At 36.8% G+C, this 18569-nt stretch overlaps 1 protein-coding gene across 1 annotated transcript in view; it reads left to right on the forward strand.

The window, feature by feature from the left end:
- The window catches only part of DNAI4 (dynein axonemal intermediate chain 4), a 110240-nt gene extending 92647 nt beyond the window's left edge, over window positions 1-17593 (forward strand). The window contains exon 17 of the mRNA XM_081305948.1: window positions 17474-17593. Coding sequence (XP_081162074.1) covers window positions 17474-17515 — 42 coding nt within the window. The 3' untranslated portion in view covers window positions 17516-17593. The remainder of the gene's footprint in view (window positions 1-17473) is intronic.
- The last annotated feature ends 976 nt before the right edge of the window (window positions 17594-18569 follow it).

Raw genomic sequence — 18569 nt, forward strand, 5'->3', positions numbered from 1 at the left:
TTAATTAATTGGGACACTATTAAGTCCACAGGGTAGAAACTCTACTGCCTCAAAACCAATGCTAGATGGTTAAACACACAAATAACATGAAAAAGCAAGGGAACAAATCACCCAAACTAACCAAAATACAGAATCCATCGACACCACAGTGGAAGAAATGTTAAGAAAATGAGTTTAGAATGCTCATAATTAAATTGATCTGTGAGGTAAAGGACAATGTAAGGGAGAAAATACAAGAAGCAAAAGGTTACTTCAATAAAAATATAAATATAGAGATTCTGGGGGAAAAACAGAAATCCTCAAAATGGAAGAATCAATAAATCAAATTAAAAATTCAATTGAAAGCATCACCAACAGACTAGACCACTTAGAAGACAGAATTTCATGCAATGAACACAAAATATATAATCTTGAAAACAAGATTGACCATGGAGAAAAGATGTAAAGAAAACATGAACATGAACAGAACTTCTCAAAAATATGGGATAACCTGAAAAGATCAAATTTAAGATTTATTGAGATAGATAAAGACTCAGAGATACAAACCAAATCTTTCAATGAAATAATAACTGAGGGATCCAACATGGCCGCCGGCGAGGAAACAGCGATTCCAATGTCTCCACATTAACAGGATCAGAAAGACCCATTGGAACAGTGGCAGTCTACCTACTGAGGAACTTCTAGCAAAATTTCGTTAAGAGGGGACCTGCCGGGAATTGGTAGGTTTATTAGACGTGTCAGTTTGTCCCAGACAAGTGGATCTTGGCTGGCCACGCGGGCGTGGAGTTCCAGTCCCGCAGCCACCAGCCGCTTCTGCAAGCGGCCGGCGGCCCAGAGCGGCGCGGCCCGCCCAAACCCGCAGACGGCACCCGCCATCCCACTGTCCTGGGGAGGCCCTGCTCTCGCTCTGCGAACGGCCACCACGCCTGCCAGGCTCGTAGCCACGCGGCCGCAGCTGCCCGGTTCTACAGGCGGCCCCCCGGCAGGTGCAGAGGTACAATCCCGCGGCCACCAGCCGCTTCAGAAAGCGGCCGGCGGCCCCGAGCGGCGCAGCCCGCCCAAACCCGCAGACGGCACCCGCCATCCCGCCGTCCCGGGAGGCCCCGCTCTCGCTCAGCGAATGTCCACCCCGCCCGCCCGGATCTTAGCCATGCGGCCGCAGCTGCCTGGCTCTACAGGCAGCCCCCGGCGGCCCGGCGCAGCGAGAAGTGTCCCCGCCTGGCCCAGCAGACAGCCCGTGCCCTCCCGGCTCTACTAACAGCCCCGCCCACCCGGTGAACGGCTCCCCCCCGCCCCGAGACATTGTGAAGGGAATCTAACCAACCCTTTACAAAATAGCGAACTGGGAACTAAAACCAGAGATTGTGTCAGACCAGAGACAAGCCAGTTCCACCCCTCCCTTCGGACACTCCGGCAAGGAGCCAGGGGCCCGCCATAGCAGAGAGGGGAAGTCACCAAAGTTCGGCCAAAGAGATTCCTTCCCAGCGGAATCTACTTTAGCAGGTGTGTGATTCCCACCCACACCAGATACAAACAACCAGGAAACTTCAAAATCTCTCCGTGGGCGTGACCGTAAGAGCCAAAGGACTCTCGACCCCCAACTCCCCCTACTGCCAGTGATGAGAGCATAACTGTAGGAGCAGAGGGAAGCAGAGAAGACTTCCCACCCCCAAATCCCCCAACCGCGAACTGAGAGGGTGTGACGGTAGGGGCGGAGGGAAACAGAGGACACTCCAGACCCCCAACTCCTCCTACCGCCAGCAGTGTGGTTGTGACTGTAGGGGCTGAGGGAAGTAGAGGGGATCCTCGACCCCCGACTCCTATTACCACCAGCAGCGACACCAATGGTCTTAGCTGCCAGATTCCGAAGGTGTGCCCACCAAAGGGGTCCGGAAAAATTAAACAATTGACTCCCAGACCACAGCTCCACAGCACTGGGGCTTAGATGAATGACAGCGAGAGTGCTCAGTAGTTAGGGAAATAGAGCACTCGGTGGGGCTGAAAGTGTAACCAAATCCTTGGGGAACTGCCTCCGGTGAACAGGACCTGGCTGGCTGGCAGGAGGAAGGGGAGGAGGGGCCGTAGAAGTGAAATGGCTCTGGACCAACAGGATTGAGAGACTCCCAGGAACCGCCTTACAGGGATTGCTGTTGACACATTGAGGGCAAAACTCAGCCCGGAGGGCACAGCTTTGCCTACGGGAAGAGAAGAAAATGGATCTCTAAGACCTAATTTTATTTCCTATTTCATTTTAATTTTTTCTCTCCCTTTTCCCTCTCTCTCTCCCCTTCCAAGTTTTACTGCTCTTTCCATTCTCCTCTATGCTATCTATCTCCCTCTCCTTCTTTCTTTTCAAGAGCACCTACCTTCCCCTTCCCCCCAACTTTCATCCCAAGCATTACGTCCTCCATTTCGCATAACTGTCTAAATACAAATAGGTGTGCACCCTCCCCCCGCGCCTGCAAGGTAGCCAGACCTGCAACCCACCAGCAGGTCAGGCCCAGCAACCTGGGAGTGGCAGAGCCACCCCACGAGCCTGCAAGGTAGGTGCACCTGCTACCAACCAGCAGAACAGGCCCAGCGGCCTGCCGATGTGGTAGGCACAGTGCCCCAATTGGAGGAGGAGCAGAGCCCCTGCGCGGGAGACTTTGCAACTATACAAGAGTAATACAAATATATAGGGGGAAAATTCAATAACACAACAGTCTCAGTAAGCAGAACGAAACGCGAACAGTATGAAGAGACAAGGAAAGAAAGGACCACAAGCAATGCAGGTCAACTCAACGTTAGAAGAGGTAATATCTGCAGCAGATGGAATGTCAGATAAAGAATTCAGGAGATACATGCTTCAGATGATCTGGAGACTCAAGGAAGACATTAGAAAGCAAAATCAGACAATGAAAGATCTCTTCAACAATGAAATACATAAACAAATCCAGGAAGCAAAAGATCAACTATACAGGGAGATAGAGGTTATAAAAAACAAACAAACAGAAATCCTAGAAAGGCAGGAAGCAATAAACCAACTTAAAAACTCAATTGAGAATACTACCAGCAGAGTAGAACACTTAGAAGATAGAACATCAGACAATGAAGACAAAGTATTTCAACTTGAAAAGAACATAGACAGCTCAGCAAGACTGTTAAGAAACCAGGAGCAGAACATCCAAGAACTATGGGATAACATTAAAAGACCAAACTTAAGAGTCATTGGGATACAGGAAGGCACAGAGCTCCAAACCAAAGGAATGAGCGTTCTATTCAATGAAATAATTCGAGAAAACTTCCCAGACTTGAAGAACGAGACAGAATCCCAAATCCTAGAAGCCTACAGGACGCCGAATGTGCATAATCATAAGAGATCCACACCTAGACACATTATAATGAAGATGCCCAACATACAGAATAAGGAGAGAATTTTAAAAGCTACAAGAGAAAGGAAGCAGATTACATTTAGGGGTAAACCAATCAGGATAACAGCTGATCTCTCAACACAGACTTTGAAAGCTAGAAGATCCTGGAATAACATATTTCAAACACTGAAAGAAAATGGATTCCAACCAAGAATTGTGTATCCAGCAAAATTAAGCTTCAAGATGGAAGATGAAATTAAAACCTTCCACAATAAACAAAAGTTAAAAGAATTTGCAGCTAGAAAACCATCTCTCCAAAAAATCCTCAGCAAAACATTACAGGAAGAGGAAATGGAAAATAACAATGAAAACCAACAGTGGGAGGTAGGACAGTAAAGGGGGGAAAATAATCAAGGAGGAAAACAAACCATATTCAGTAACATAAATAAACAAATATGGCTGGAAGGATAACCCATATCTCAATAATAACCCTAAATGTTAATGGCTTAAACTCACCAATTAAGAGACACAGGCTAGTAGAATGGATCACAAAACATGACCCAACAATATGCTGCCTACAGGAGACGCATTTGATAGGAAAAGACATACATAGACTGAAGGTGAAAGGTTGGGAAAAATCATATCACTCATATGGACTTCGGAAACAAGCAGGAGTGTCCATACTCATATCAAATAAAATACATTTCAAGCCAAAGTTAATCAAAAGTGATAAAGAGGGACACTACATACTGCTCAAGGGAACCATACACCAACAAGACATAACAATCATAAATATATATGCCCCAAACAATAGTGCAGCTATGTTCATCAAACAAACTCTTCTCAAGTTCAAGAGTCTAATAGACCACCATACAATAATCATGGGAGACTTCAACACACCTCTCTCACCACTGGACAGATCTTCCAAACAAAAGTTGAATAAGGAAACTATAGAACTCAATAACACAATTAACAACCTAGACTTAATTGACATATATAGAATATACCACCCAACATCAAGCAGTTACACTTTTTTCTTAGCAGCACATGGATCCTTCTCAAAAATAGATCATATATTATGTCACAGGGCAACTCTTAGACAATATAAAGGAGTAGAGATAATACCATGCATCTTATCTGACCATAATGGAATGAAACTGAAAATCAACGATAAAAGAAGGAAGGAAAAATCATGCATCACTTGGAGAATGAACAACAGGTTACTGAATGATCAATGGGTTATAGAAGACATCAAGGAGGAAATTAAAAAATTCTTAGAGATAAATGAAAACACAGGCACAACATATCGAAATCTATGGGACACATTGAAAGCAGTTCTAAGAGGAAAATTCATTGCATGGAGTTCATTCCTTAAAAAAAGAAAAAACCAACAAATAAATGATCTCATACTTCATCTCAAAATCCTAGAAAAAGAAGAGCAAAACAACAGCAAAAGAAGTAGAAGGCAAGAAATAATTAAAATCAGAGCTGAAATTAATGAAATCGAAACAAAAGAAACAATTGAAAAAATTGATAAAACTAAAAGTTGGTTCTTTGAAAAAATAAATAAGATCGACAGACCCTTAGCCATGCTAACGAAGAGAAGAAGAGAGAGAACTCAAATTACTAGCATACAGGATGAAAAAGGCAATATCACAACAGACACTTCAGAAATACAGAAGATAATCAGAAATTATTTTGAATCCTTATACTCCAATAAAATAGAAGATAGTGAAGGCATCGATAAATTTCTTAAGTCATATGATCTGCCCAGATTGAGACAGGAGGATATAGACAACCTAAACAGACCAATATCAATTGAGGAAATAGAAGAAACCATCAAAAGATTACCAACTAAGAAAAGCCCAGGACCGGATGGGTATACAGCAGAGTTTTACAAAACCTTTAAAGAGGAACTAATACCAATAATTTTCATGCTATTTCAGGAAATAGAAAAAGAGGGAGAACTTCCAAATTCATTCTACGAGGCCAACATCACCCTGATTCCTAAACCAGACAAAGACACTTCAAAGAAAGAAAACTACAGACCTATATCTCTAATGAACCTAGACGCAAAAATCCTCAATAAAATTCTGGCGAATCGGATACAAAATCATATCAAAAAAATTGTACACCATGATCAAGTAGGATTCATCCCTGGGATGCAAGGCTGGTTCAATATACAGAAATCAATAAATGTTATTCACCACATCAATAGACTTAAAAATAAGAACCATATGATCATCTCGATAGATGCGGAAAAAGCATTCGACAAAGTACAGCATCCCTTTTTGTTCAAAACTCTCAAAAAAATAGGGATAACAAGAACATACCTCAACATTGTAAAAGCAATCTACGCTAAGCCCCAGGCTAGCATCATTCTGAATGGAGAAAAATTGAAGGCATTCTCTCTAAAATCTGGAACAAGTCAGGGATGCCCTCTCTCACCACTTCTGTTCAACATAGTTCTTGAAACACTGGCCAGAGCAATTAGACAGACGAAAGAAATTAAAGGCATAAAAATAGGAAAAGAAGAACTTAAATTATCACTATTTACAGATAACATGATTCTATACCTAGCAGACCCAAATGGGTCTACAAAGAAACTATCGGAGCTAATAAATGAATTCAGCAAAGTGGCAGGATATAAAATCAACATGCATAAATTAAAGGCATTCCTGTATATCAGCGACAAACCCTCTGAAATGGAAATGAGGACAACCACTCCATTCACAATATCCTCAAGAATAATAAAATACTTGGGAATCAACCTAACAAAAGAGGTAAAAGACTTATACAATGAAAACTACAGAACCCTAAAGAGAGAAGTTGAAGAAGATCTTAGAATATGGAAAAATATACCCTGTTCATGGATAGGCAGAACTAACATCATCAAAATGGCGATATTACCAAAAGTTCTCTATAGGTTTAATGCAATGCCAATCAAAATCCCAACGGCATTTCTTGTAGAAATAGAGAAAGCAATCATGAAATTCATATGGAAAAATAAAAGACCCAGAATAGCAAAAACAATGCTAAGCAGGAAGTGTGAATCAGGTGGTATAGCGATACCAGACTTCAAACTATACTACAGAGCAGTAGTAACAAAAACAGCATGGTATTGGTACCAAAACAGGTGGGTGGACCAATGGTACAGAATAGAGGACACAGAAACCAATCCACAAAACTACAACTTTCTTATATTTGATAAAGGGGCTAAAAGCATGCAATGGAGGAAGGATAGCATCTTCAACAAATGGTGCTGGGAAAACTGGAAATCCATATGCAACAAAATGAAACTGAATCCCTTTCTCTCGCCATGCACAAAAGTTAACTCAAAATGGATCAAGGAGCTTGATATCAAACCAGAGACAAGGCATCTGATAGAAGAAAAAGTTGGCTACGACCTACATACTGTGGGGTCGGGCTCCAAATTCCTCAATAGGACACCCATAGCACAAGAATTAATATCTAGAATCAACAAATGGGACTTGCTCAAACTAAAAAGTTTTTTCTCAGCAAAAGAAACAATAAGAGAGGTAAATAGGGAGCCTACATCATGGGAACAAATCTTTACTCCTCACACTTCAGATAGAGCCCTAATATCCAGAGTATATAAAGAACTCAAAAAATTAGACAATAAGATAACAAATAACCCAATCAACAAATGGGCCAAGGACCTAAACAGACACTTCTCAGAGGAGGACATACAATCAATCAACAAGTACATGAAAAAATGCTCACCATCGCTAGCAGTCAGAGAAATGCAAATCAAAACCACCCTAAGATACCATCTCACACCCGTAAGATTGGCAGCCATTATGAAGTCAAACAACAATAAGTGTTGGCGAGGATGTGGGGAAAAGGGTACACTTGTACATTGTTGGTGGGACTGCAAATTGGTGCAACCAATTTGGAAAGCAATATGGAGATTTCTTGGAAAGCTGGGAATGGAACTACCATTTGATCCAGCTATTCCCCTTCTGGGTCTATTCCCTAAAGACCTAAAAAGAGCATGCTACAGGGACACTGCTACGTCGATGTTCATAGCAGTACAATTCACAATAGCAAGACTGTGGAAGCAACCTAGATGCCCTTCAATAGACGAATGGATAAAAAAAATGTGGCATTTATACACAATGGAATATTACTCTGCATTAAGAAATGACAAAATTATAGAATTTGGAGGGAAATGGATGGCAGTAGAGCAGATTATGCTAAGTGAAGCTAGCCAATCCCTAAAAAACAAATGCCAAATGTCTTCTTTGATATAAGGAGAGTAACTAAGAACAGAGTAGGGAAGAAGAGCATGAGAAGATGACTAACATTAAACAGGGATGAGAGGTGGGAGGGACAGGGAGAGAGAAGGGAAATTGCTTGGAAATGGAAGGGGACCCTCAGGGTTATACAAAATTACATACAAGAGGAAGTGAGGGGAAAGGGAAAAATAATACAAGGGGGAGAAATGAATTACAGTAGAGGGGGTAGAGAGAGAAGAGGGGAGGGGAGGGGAGGGGAGGGGGGATAGTAGAGGATAGGAAAGGCAGCAGAATACAACAGACATGAGTATGTCAATATGTAAATCAGTGGAAGTGTAACTGATGTGACTCTGCAATCTGTATACGGGGTAAAAATGGGAGTTCATAACCCACTTGAATCAAAGTGTGAAATATGATATATCAAGAACTATGTAATGTTTTGAACAACCAATAAAAAAAAGAAGTAATAACTGAAATTTTCCCAAATCTAAAGCATGAAATGGAAAATCAAATACAGGAGGCTTATAGGACCCAAATATACAAAATTTCAACAGACCCACACCAAGGCACATTATTATGAAAATGCGTAACATACAGAATAAGGATAGAATTTTAAATGCTACCATAGAAAAATGACAGGTCACATTTAGAGGGAAATCAATCTAGATTTCAGCTGATTTTTCAACCTAAATCCTTAAAGCTAGGAGGTCTGAGAGAAGATGGATGCCGACCAAGAATACTATAACCTACAAAATTAAGCTTTAGAATTGATGGTGAAATAAAAACCTTTGATAGTAAAAACAAACATTAAAAGAATCCACAACTAGAAAGTCTGAACCACAAAACAAACTCAATAAAATATTTTATGAAGAAGAAATGAAAAATAAAGTGAAAACCAGCATTGGGAGGAATTACACTAGAAGAATAGTCAAAGGAGAAATTAATTCAAAATAAAAACCAGAAATAAATCAAAATGACAAAGAATAAAAATCATTTCTCAATAATAACATTGAATGTGAGTGGCCTAAACATGTCAATCCAATGATTGGATATAAAAAACAGGACCGAAGAATATGCTGTCTCCAAAAGATTCACCTCATATTCAAAGACATCCACATACTTAAGGTAAAAGGATGGGAAAAAATATTCACATGGATCTCGTAAACAAGCAAGGGTTTCTGTACTCATATCAGTTAAAGTAGACTTCAACAAAAGTTAATCAGAAGGGACAAAGAAGGACATTTCATACTGTTCAAGAGAATTCTACATCAACAAGACATAACAATTGTAAATATTTATGCCTCAAACAATGGAGCATCTACATACATTAAACAAAGACTTCACAATTTCAAGAATTAAACACACAACACAATAATACTGGGTGACTTTAACACTCCTCTCACTGGATAGATCCTTCAAACAAAAACTAAACAAAGAAACTACAGAACTAAAAAATACATCAACAAACAAATACACTTTCTTCTCAGCAGCACATGGATCCTCCTCTAAAATAGACAATACCTTAGGTCACAAAGCAACTTTTAGCAAATACAACAAAATAAAGATGATACCCTGCATTCTATCAGATCATAAGGGAATGAAATTAGAAATCAATGATAAAATAAGAAATAAAACTACTGTAACTCCTGGAGACTAAATAATATGCTATTGAATGAATAATGGATATATGAAGAAATCAGGGATGAAATTTAAAAATACTTAGAGGTAAATGAGAATAGTGATACAACATATCAAAATCTCTGGGACACTATGAAGGTGGTTTTATGAGAAGAAATGATTGCATTGATTTCATTCATTAAAGAATAGAAAGTCAACAAATGCATCTCAAAGCCCTAGAAAAATAAGAACAAATACACACCAAAAGCAGAAGACAGGAAATAATTAAAATCAGAGCCAAAATTAATGAAATTGGAAAAAAATTTAAAACTCAGCAAAATAAAAAGTTGGTTTTTTGAAAAAATAAATAAAATTGATAAACTCTAAGCTATGCTAAAGAAGAAAAAGAGGGAAAACTCAAATTTTAAAAATTGGTCATGAAAAAGGAAATGTCACCATAGATACTACTAAAATTCAGACAATAATCAGAAACAACTTTGAAAATCTGTACTCCAATAAATTAGAAAATGATGAAGATCATATGACCTACCCAAATTGAATCAGGAGGATGTAGAAAAATTAAACAGAGTAATTTTAAGCAATGAAATTGAAGACACCCTCAAAAATCTATCAACAAAGAAAGGCCCAGGACCACATGTATTTTCAGCTGAGTTCTACCAGACCCTCAAAGAACTACATCAGTATTCCTCCAATTATTCCATGAAATAGAAAAGGAGGGAAACCTTCCAAACTCATTTTATGGAGCTATTATGACCCTGATGCCAAAGTCAGACTTGGACACATCAAGGAAAGAAAACTTCAGACCAGTAACCCTAGTAAACATAGATTCAAAAATCTTTTTTTTTTTTTTTTGAGCAGGGGGCTGTTGGGGTACTGGGGATTGAACTCAGGGGCACTCAACCACTGAGCCACATCCCCAGCCCTATTTTGTATTTTATTTAGAGACAGGATCTCACTGAGTTGCTTAGCACCTTGCTATTATTGATACTGGCTTTGAACTCAAGATCCTTCTGCCTCAGCCTCCCAAGATGCTGGGATTACAGGTGTGCACCACTCTGTCCAGCAGATGCAAAAATTCTTAATAAAATACTGGCAAATTTTACACAAAAACATATGTAAAAGATAGTACATCATGATCGAGTGGGGTTACAAAGTTGGTTCAACATTCAGAAATCAACAAACCTGATTCATCACATCAATAGACTTGAGGACAAGAATCACATGATTATCTCAGCAGATGCAGAAAAAGCATTGGACAAAATACAGCATGCATTCTTGTTCAAACAGTAAAAATCTAGGGATAGTAGAGACATACCTCAACTTTGAAGCTGTATATGTTAAACCCAAAGCCAACATCATTCTAAATGGAGAAAAATTTAAAGCATTCCCTCTAAAAACTGGAACAAGGTCGGACTGTCCTCTTCTACCACTTATATTCAATATAGTCCTTGAAACCCTAGGAAGTGCACTTACACAAAAGAAAGTTATTAAAGCAATACAAATAGGAAAAGAAGAGCTCAAATTATGCCTATTTGCCAATGACACGATTCTATATTTAAATACCCCCCCCAAAAAAACACCAGAAAGCTTCTAGAAATCATAGACAAATTCAGCAAAGTAGTAGGGTATAAAATTAACACCCATAAAGTAATTGAGTTTCTATATACCAATAATGAATCAGCTGAAAGAGAAATTAGGAAAGTTATCACATTCACAATAGTCCCCAAAAATAAAATAAAAGACTTGGGAATCAATCTAACAAAAGAGGTGTAAGACCTCTACAATGACAAATAGAGAACACTAATGAAAGAAACTAAAGAAGACTTTAGAAGATGGAAAGATCCCCCATGTTCTTGGATAGGCAGAATTAATATTGTCAAGATGGCCATACAGTGTACAGATTTAATGCAATACCTATTAAAAGTCCAATGACATTCTTCATAGAAATAGAAAAAGCAGTCATGAAATTCATTTGGAAAAAATAAGAGGCCTAGAGAAGCCAAAACAATATTTAATGAGAAATATGATTGCAGGATGCCTACAATACTAGACATTAAATATTACTACAGAGTTATAGTAACAAACATGGCATGGTATTGACACAAAAATAGATATGAAGACCAATGGAACACAATAGACACAGAAACATACCCCCATTAATACAGCTATCTCAAACAAAGGCGCCAAAAACATACATTGGAGAAAATATAACCTCTCCAACAAATGGTGCTGGGAAAACTGGAAATCCATATGTAGTAGAATAAAATTAGATCTCTCACCCTGCACAAAACTCAAAGTGGATCAAGGACCTAGGCATTACACAAGAGACCCTATTAGAAGAAAAAATAGGCCCAACTCTCCATCGTGTCAGCTTAAGAACCAACTTCCTCAACGAGACTCCTGAAGTACAAGTAAAGTCAAGAATCAATAAATGGGGTGATGTCAAACTAATAAGCTTCTTTGCAGCAAAGGAAACAAGAACATGGAGAAAGCTTACTGAATGGGAGAAATTTTACCACCTGCACCTCAGGTAGAGCATTAATCTCCAGGACATATAAATAACTCAAAAAATTTAACATACACACAAAATAATAATAATCCAATCAATAAGTGGGCTAAGAAACTGAAGAGGAAGTTCACAGAAGAAGAAATATGAATAGTCAAAAATATATGAAAACATGTTCAATATCTCTAGCAATTAGAGAAATGCAAATTAAAACTACTCTGAGATTTCTTCTCACTCCAATCAGGATGGCAATATTTTTTTCAGAATGGCAATTATCAAGAATAAAAGTAACAATAAATGTTGATGAGGATGTGGAGGGAAAGGTTCACTCATATGTTACTAGTAGGACTGCAAATTGGTGAAACCATTCTGGAAAGCAGTATGGAGATTTCTCAGAAAACTTGGAATGGAACCACCATTTGACCCAATTATCCCACGCCTGGGCATATACCCAAAGGACTTTAAATTAGTAAAATGTAGTGATGTGCCCTCATCAATATTCATAGCAGTTCAATTCACAATAGCTAAACTATGGAACCAGCTAAGTGCCTTTCAATAGATAAATGGAGAAAGAAACAGTGGTATACATGTACAATGGAATATATTCATAAAGAAGAAATTATGGCATTTGCCAGCAACTAGATGAAATTGGAGAGTGCATGCTAATTGAAATAAACGATCCCAAAGAACCAAAGGCCAGATGTTCTGTCTGATATTTGGATGCTAACACACAATAAGGCAGGGAAGAATAGGAGTTCTTTGGATTAGAAAAAGGGGAATGAAGATGGGAGATGGGGCTAGGAAAGATAGTAGAATGAATTGGATTTAACTTTCCTATGTTCGTATATGATTACACAACCAGTGAAACTCCACATCATGTATAACTGCAAGAATGGCATCCTAATTAGAGTGTATTATACTCCATGTATTTATAATATGTCAAAATACACTCTACTCTCATGTGTATCTAAAAAGAAAAAAAAATTTAAAAATTAAAAATTAGGGGTGGGGTTGTGGCTCAGTGGTAGAGCACTTGCCTAACATGTGTGAGACACTGGGTTTGATTCTCAGCACTACATATAAATAAATAAAATAAAGTTGCTGTTTTTTAAAGATAAATACATATATTGTAAAAGAAAATAGAGATGCTATCCAGGAAATGAGATTTGAAATTGTGGATACGTCAGAGGATTTTTCTAACTCCCATTGTTGCTGGACTGAACTCTGCTTTGTACTGAAATTGTAAATGCCCTCCAGATGTAGTGGGCGCATAGATATGTCTTCCAAGCTCTCCTTATATATTACCTATGTTTCTCACCTCAGGGTGTGTATTCCTGACCATGTTGCTGCTTCACTTGATTTACTTCAGTTCATTTATTTACCATGTCATTAAATTCTCAATTGTTATAGTTCTCCTATCTAGTAGGACTATAACCCTTAGAGATGTTTAAATGTCATCTGATTATATTCTATGCATCTCCTAGGACTTTTTAAAATTAATTAGTAATAATGTGAAATACGTGCTAGTGTGAAAACAATGAACAATGTTTTATTGTTTCTATATTGAAATGATCATTAGTGGAAGACTTAGATAAGCAAAAGGTGGCATCTTCCCATGTGTTACTATAATACAGAAATTTAAATGATATGTATCTTAATGTGCCAATGTGACATACTTGGAATAAATCTAGGGAACAGTGCTGAGTGATAAAAGCAAATTTCAGGAAGCTGCCAAAATTTATGTTATTACTATTTAAACATAAAAACAATATTCTTAGTGAAAGCATTTATAGTTAGTATAAGTTAAAATATAGACTGGAGTATGGGAGAAAAATGCTTTATTTTTTTATGTTTGGATGTAAATTGATTAGAACCGTCTTTTTCTTTGAGCAGTATGCTCTGCAAGCAGAAATTGAAACTCCCATAGTTTGAACATTTTTAGCAAAGTGTGAGTGTTGGAGGAGTAGTGTGTGTGTGTGTGTGTGTGTGTGTGTGTGTGTGTGTCACACACAAATTAATGATTTAAGACTGGTGAGTGAGCTGGGGTTTTGGCTCAGTGGTAGAGTGCTTGCCTTGCACATGTGAGGCCCTGGGTTTGATTCTCAGCACCACATAAAAAAATAAATAATAAAAATAAAGATATTGTATCCATCTACAACTTAAAAAAAAGACTGGTGAGCAAAATTTTCTTTTAATAAATGTATCCCATACATTATTAAATGAATACAGTTTCTTGATACAAATGTTTTTTCATGATTTGTGGCACTGTATTTGAAAGGTTCAGAGTTATATGTATGTGATATTAAATAACAGCAACAAAAACCTATTAATAGGGTATGATGTCACAGCTGAACTCATGCTTGAATGATATACCTTGTCTTCCTTAGTTTTTAGAGAATAACTTTAGCCATAATAGTAATTTGAAGTCTCAAAGTAAGTAATGTCAAAATCATTTCTTGTCAAAATACCTTATCAAGTAACATTATTGTATTTTTTATTAATTTCAACCAAGAGTGTCTCAAAGGTTTAAAGGGCTTATGATTTCATCTATAAGAAAGATATGCAACCAATTTATGGAGGCAGCCTGTGGGAAGTGAGGGATAAGGGGAAAACAAGATTGGTTAGGGGATAAAGGGAGCTTTAATTGCTATCAGTAAGGTTTCTTTTTTTTTTTAACTTAAAAATATCCAAAACAAAAATGGCATTCATTGATTTAGGTGGCTATGTGTTTATAAAAGGCAAACTACCAGACAGTACATGCACCAAGAATGCTGTAGAAGTGTTTATTAGGGAAAAAATTATAAAGATCAATAGTAGTTTTGGACCATGTTTATCCCTCTGTGATTGCTGGTCATCCTGCGTGGCCTTGCACAGCAGGACTTGAATTTTTGTGTTCTGGATATTTTAAGTGACATGATGTCTGACATTCTGGCCCCTCCTGAATGAGTCCTGTCCTACCTGCTCCGGGTTTATGGTTAGGGATAACATCAGCCTAGTTTTCATATTTTTTCATATTTTTCAAAAGAATAAACAAAAATGGACAACAAATATATGAAAAGTGTTCAACTTCTCTAGCAATCAGGTAAATGCAAATAAAAACTATACTAAGATTTCATCTCACTCCAGATAGAATGGCAGTTATCAAGAGCACAAGGCTTGCACCTATAAATTTAATTCTTCTTTATTTTTTCTATTTAACCATTATAGTTATGCATAGTAGTGGGTCTATCAGGACAAATTCGTTTATGCATGGAATTCGATTTTGGTTCATGTTCCTCCCTTTTCTCCTTCCTCTATAGATCTTCCTTTTGCTTATCTATTTATTTTTGATTGGTTCTTTCTAGTTATACATAGTATGCTTTTTAAAAACATTCTATGTTTCCTCCCCTTTCCCAACCTGCCTCTCTCAATCTTCTTCTACTCTACTGATCTTCCCCTTATCTTTATGATATCCGATCCTCCCCTCCTTCTTTCCTCTATTTTGCTCTAGCTTCCACATACGAGAGAAAACACTACCATTGATTTTCTGAGACTGGCTTATTTCACTCAGCATTATGTTCTCCATTTCTATCGCTTTACCAAAAAAAATGCCATGATTTCATTCTTCTTTATGTCTGAGTAAAACTCCATTGTGTGTATATACCACAATGTCTTAATCTATTCACGTATTGATGGGCCTCTGGGTTGATTTAATAATATAGCTATTGTGAATTGTGCTTCTATAAAATTTCAGGTGGCTATATCATTATAGTATGTTGATTTTAGTTCTTTTGGATAAATACCAAGAGGTGGGATAGCTGGATCATATGATGATTCTATTCTTTGTTTTTTTTTTTTTGTTTTGTTTGTTTGTTTGTTTGTTTTTGAGGAATCTCCATACTGCTTTCCAGAGTGGTCATATTAATCTGCAATCACTAGCAGTGTATAAATGTACCTTTTTCCCCACATCCTCACCAGCATTTATTATCGTTTGTGCTCTTGATAATTGCCATTCTATCTGGAGTGAGATGAAATCTTAGTATAGTTTTTATTTGCATTTACCTGATTGCTAGAGAAGTTGAACACTTTTCATATATTTGTTGTCCATTTTTGTTTATTCTTTTGAAAAATATGTTTAGTTCTTTTGCCCACTTATTGATTGGGTTATTAGGAAGGAGAGTTGATGTGATTTTACTTCTTTACATATTCTGCATATTAATATCCTGTCAGAAGATTTTCTCCCATACTGTAGCCTCTCTATTCATGCTCTTAATCATTTCCTTTGCTGTGTAGAAGCTTTCCAATTTGATGGCATTCCACTAATTGATTCTTGATTTTATTTCTTGAGTTTTAGGGTCTTTGTTAAGGAAGTCAGTTGCATCTGTAACTTTATAATGTAGCAAACTGTTGACAGGATTTGCCCCACATTCATGATGGGAAAGCTCCAGCTCTTCTGGCATGATGTGGGCTGGTTGCTAGGGGTGTAATCTTGCCTTAAACAGATTTATAGTTAAAGAATTTGACAGAAGTCAATTTCAATAGGGCATTGCAGGAAGGTAGTCTTTTTTGGAAGTAAACTGTTAAAGAATCACTCTTGGATACTATTTTTAATGTTACAGTTCAATCTAATATATTTGCCACATTTTTTCTCTGTGATTTTAGTATTTACATTTTTTTCCAAAATAAAGGAAAAGTTTTAAAAAGTGAAATGTTCAAAATGGGATCTTAGAAACATAAATGTTTAATATGTAATTAGTTCTGAGAGACATAGAAGGCAGAAAAAATAGACCATTTGTTCATTCATTGAAGATTATTTACTGAGTTTGTACTATGTGACAAGGTCTGCCTTAGTCACTGAGGATAAACATTGAACAAATTAGAGAAGTGATCTATTTTCATTTTCCTAAGTGAGAGACTGAAGTAGAAAGTTTGAAAAACAAATTAAGGTTAGAATTAACAGGACTGGGCAACTAATTTGGTACGTTAGGGCTTGAAGGATGGGAAAGTGACAAAGATGGTATAATGTATGCCATGCATATACAGTTTATCAAAACTTATATTATCTAAAGTGTTTACAACTTTTTAAGGTTACAAAACCTTTCCCCATAAATTAGCTATTCAGCTCTCACAACAATCTTTAGAAGTAGATGTTGATTTTCTCAAGATTACATTTATCAGACAATGGAGAAAACTAGTCTTCTGCTTCTTTTCCTTATATATTCTATTGTCTTTCTTTAAAAAAAAAAACCTTTGGTTTTTATCCTTTTATATATGATAATTTTGTCATTTTTTAGTACAAAGATGTAAGTATCATTAAATGAAAATACAGAACCACATGGAAATTGAGAGGTGCTTCTCACTAAATGAAGCATTGACAGATCATGAAAGAACTGAAGATATCATTAAGTTTTACGGGTATTTTACAGAACAGAAAGCTCAGGTTTAAGCATTAAGGTTAACTAAGAGCTACTAAAATTTTTCTCTATTAAATCCTTATAAAATTATTTGTTGTATTTCATTAAAAGAATCTTTCATAGGAAAGAACTAGTTTATACTAGGAAGTACCTGTCACTGTTTAAAGTTAACCATATTTGTTCCCATTTTCATTCTTATTGGATGCCTTTTACATGTGCATCACTGAGTTATAAACTTTAAATGGTATTTTAAAGATTACTTTACGTTTTAAGTTGCATTTTATTGCATTTCAATTGTGTGACTTTTTTTTCTTTTCTTTTCAGGGAGATGCAATAAACGCTTTGCTTGGACCCAAGTCAAACTAACCAGGATAATTCATCATTTATAATATTTTGTTGTTGTTGTTTAAAGAAAAAGGAACAGTGTTCAGTATTTAATAGTTTGTATAAATAGGCTGTAAGCTAGGATTTTGATTATAGAAAACAACACTTGATATATAACTTCCATTTAAATGTAATGAGCTTTTCAGAAATATATGATTACTTTGTTATGAAAGTAAAAGTTCTAAGAATTTTGTTGAAATCTTAAGGTATTTATACTTAGTCATATGAGTATATATATTACATATTATATAACATATATATGCTATACTCATATATCCTGTATACTCATATATATACTATATATACACCCACACTTATAAAATGACCAAATGCATTAGAAAATTATTTCTTTAGAAGCCAAATTTGGAAATTATCATTTTTTTAGGAAATAAAACTGTCTTTATTCATAGAAGATGCAAATCTTGTACACAGAAAATTTAAGGAATTCAGTGAAAAAACTACTAGAATAAGCAAGGTTAACAAGTTCACAGGATATAAGAGCAAAATTATTAGAATTACTTAAACCAAATCTTTATAATACAAAATTCCATCAATTTTTAATCTGCTCTTTAAGCTTTGTTTTCCAAGATTTATAATTACATAGTTTTTAGTATAATGAGAGCAGTGTATTCTCATATCCAATTTGTAACCTTAAATTTTATCCTCGTTGATCTGAGAGATGCAGCTATAGAACTTTATTAGACTGTCTGACAAACATAACAGCAAATATCAGAATTATATTGTTTGGCCAGCAGGCACCACTCTCCCAATTCAGTGAGAAAAGTTAATGTGGAACAGACTAGGACATCTTCCTCTGAATCTGCTCTGGACTTTAAGCTCGGACTTTAGTGGACTCAGCAAGAAAATAGAAAGTCTCTGATTTATAGATAACACTAGAGACAGGTTGTGGAAATAGGGGGATGATTCCTCCAAATATAGATCGCAAAGAGGTGGCTCCATGTGATTTAACAAGTCCTGGGTTTGTTAACTGTGTCCTGTGGCCTGTTCTTGTAAGTGGACAGGAGAGTATGTGTAC

The sequence above is a fragment of the Spermophilus citellus genome, assembly GCF_964194105.1.
Source record: "Spermophilus citellus genome assembly, chromosome: 9".
In the NCBI taxonomy this organism is placed as follows: domain Eukaryota; kingdom Metazoa; phylum Chordata; class Mammalia; order Rodentia; family Sciuridae; genus Spermophilus; species Spermophilus citellus.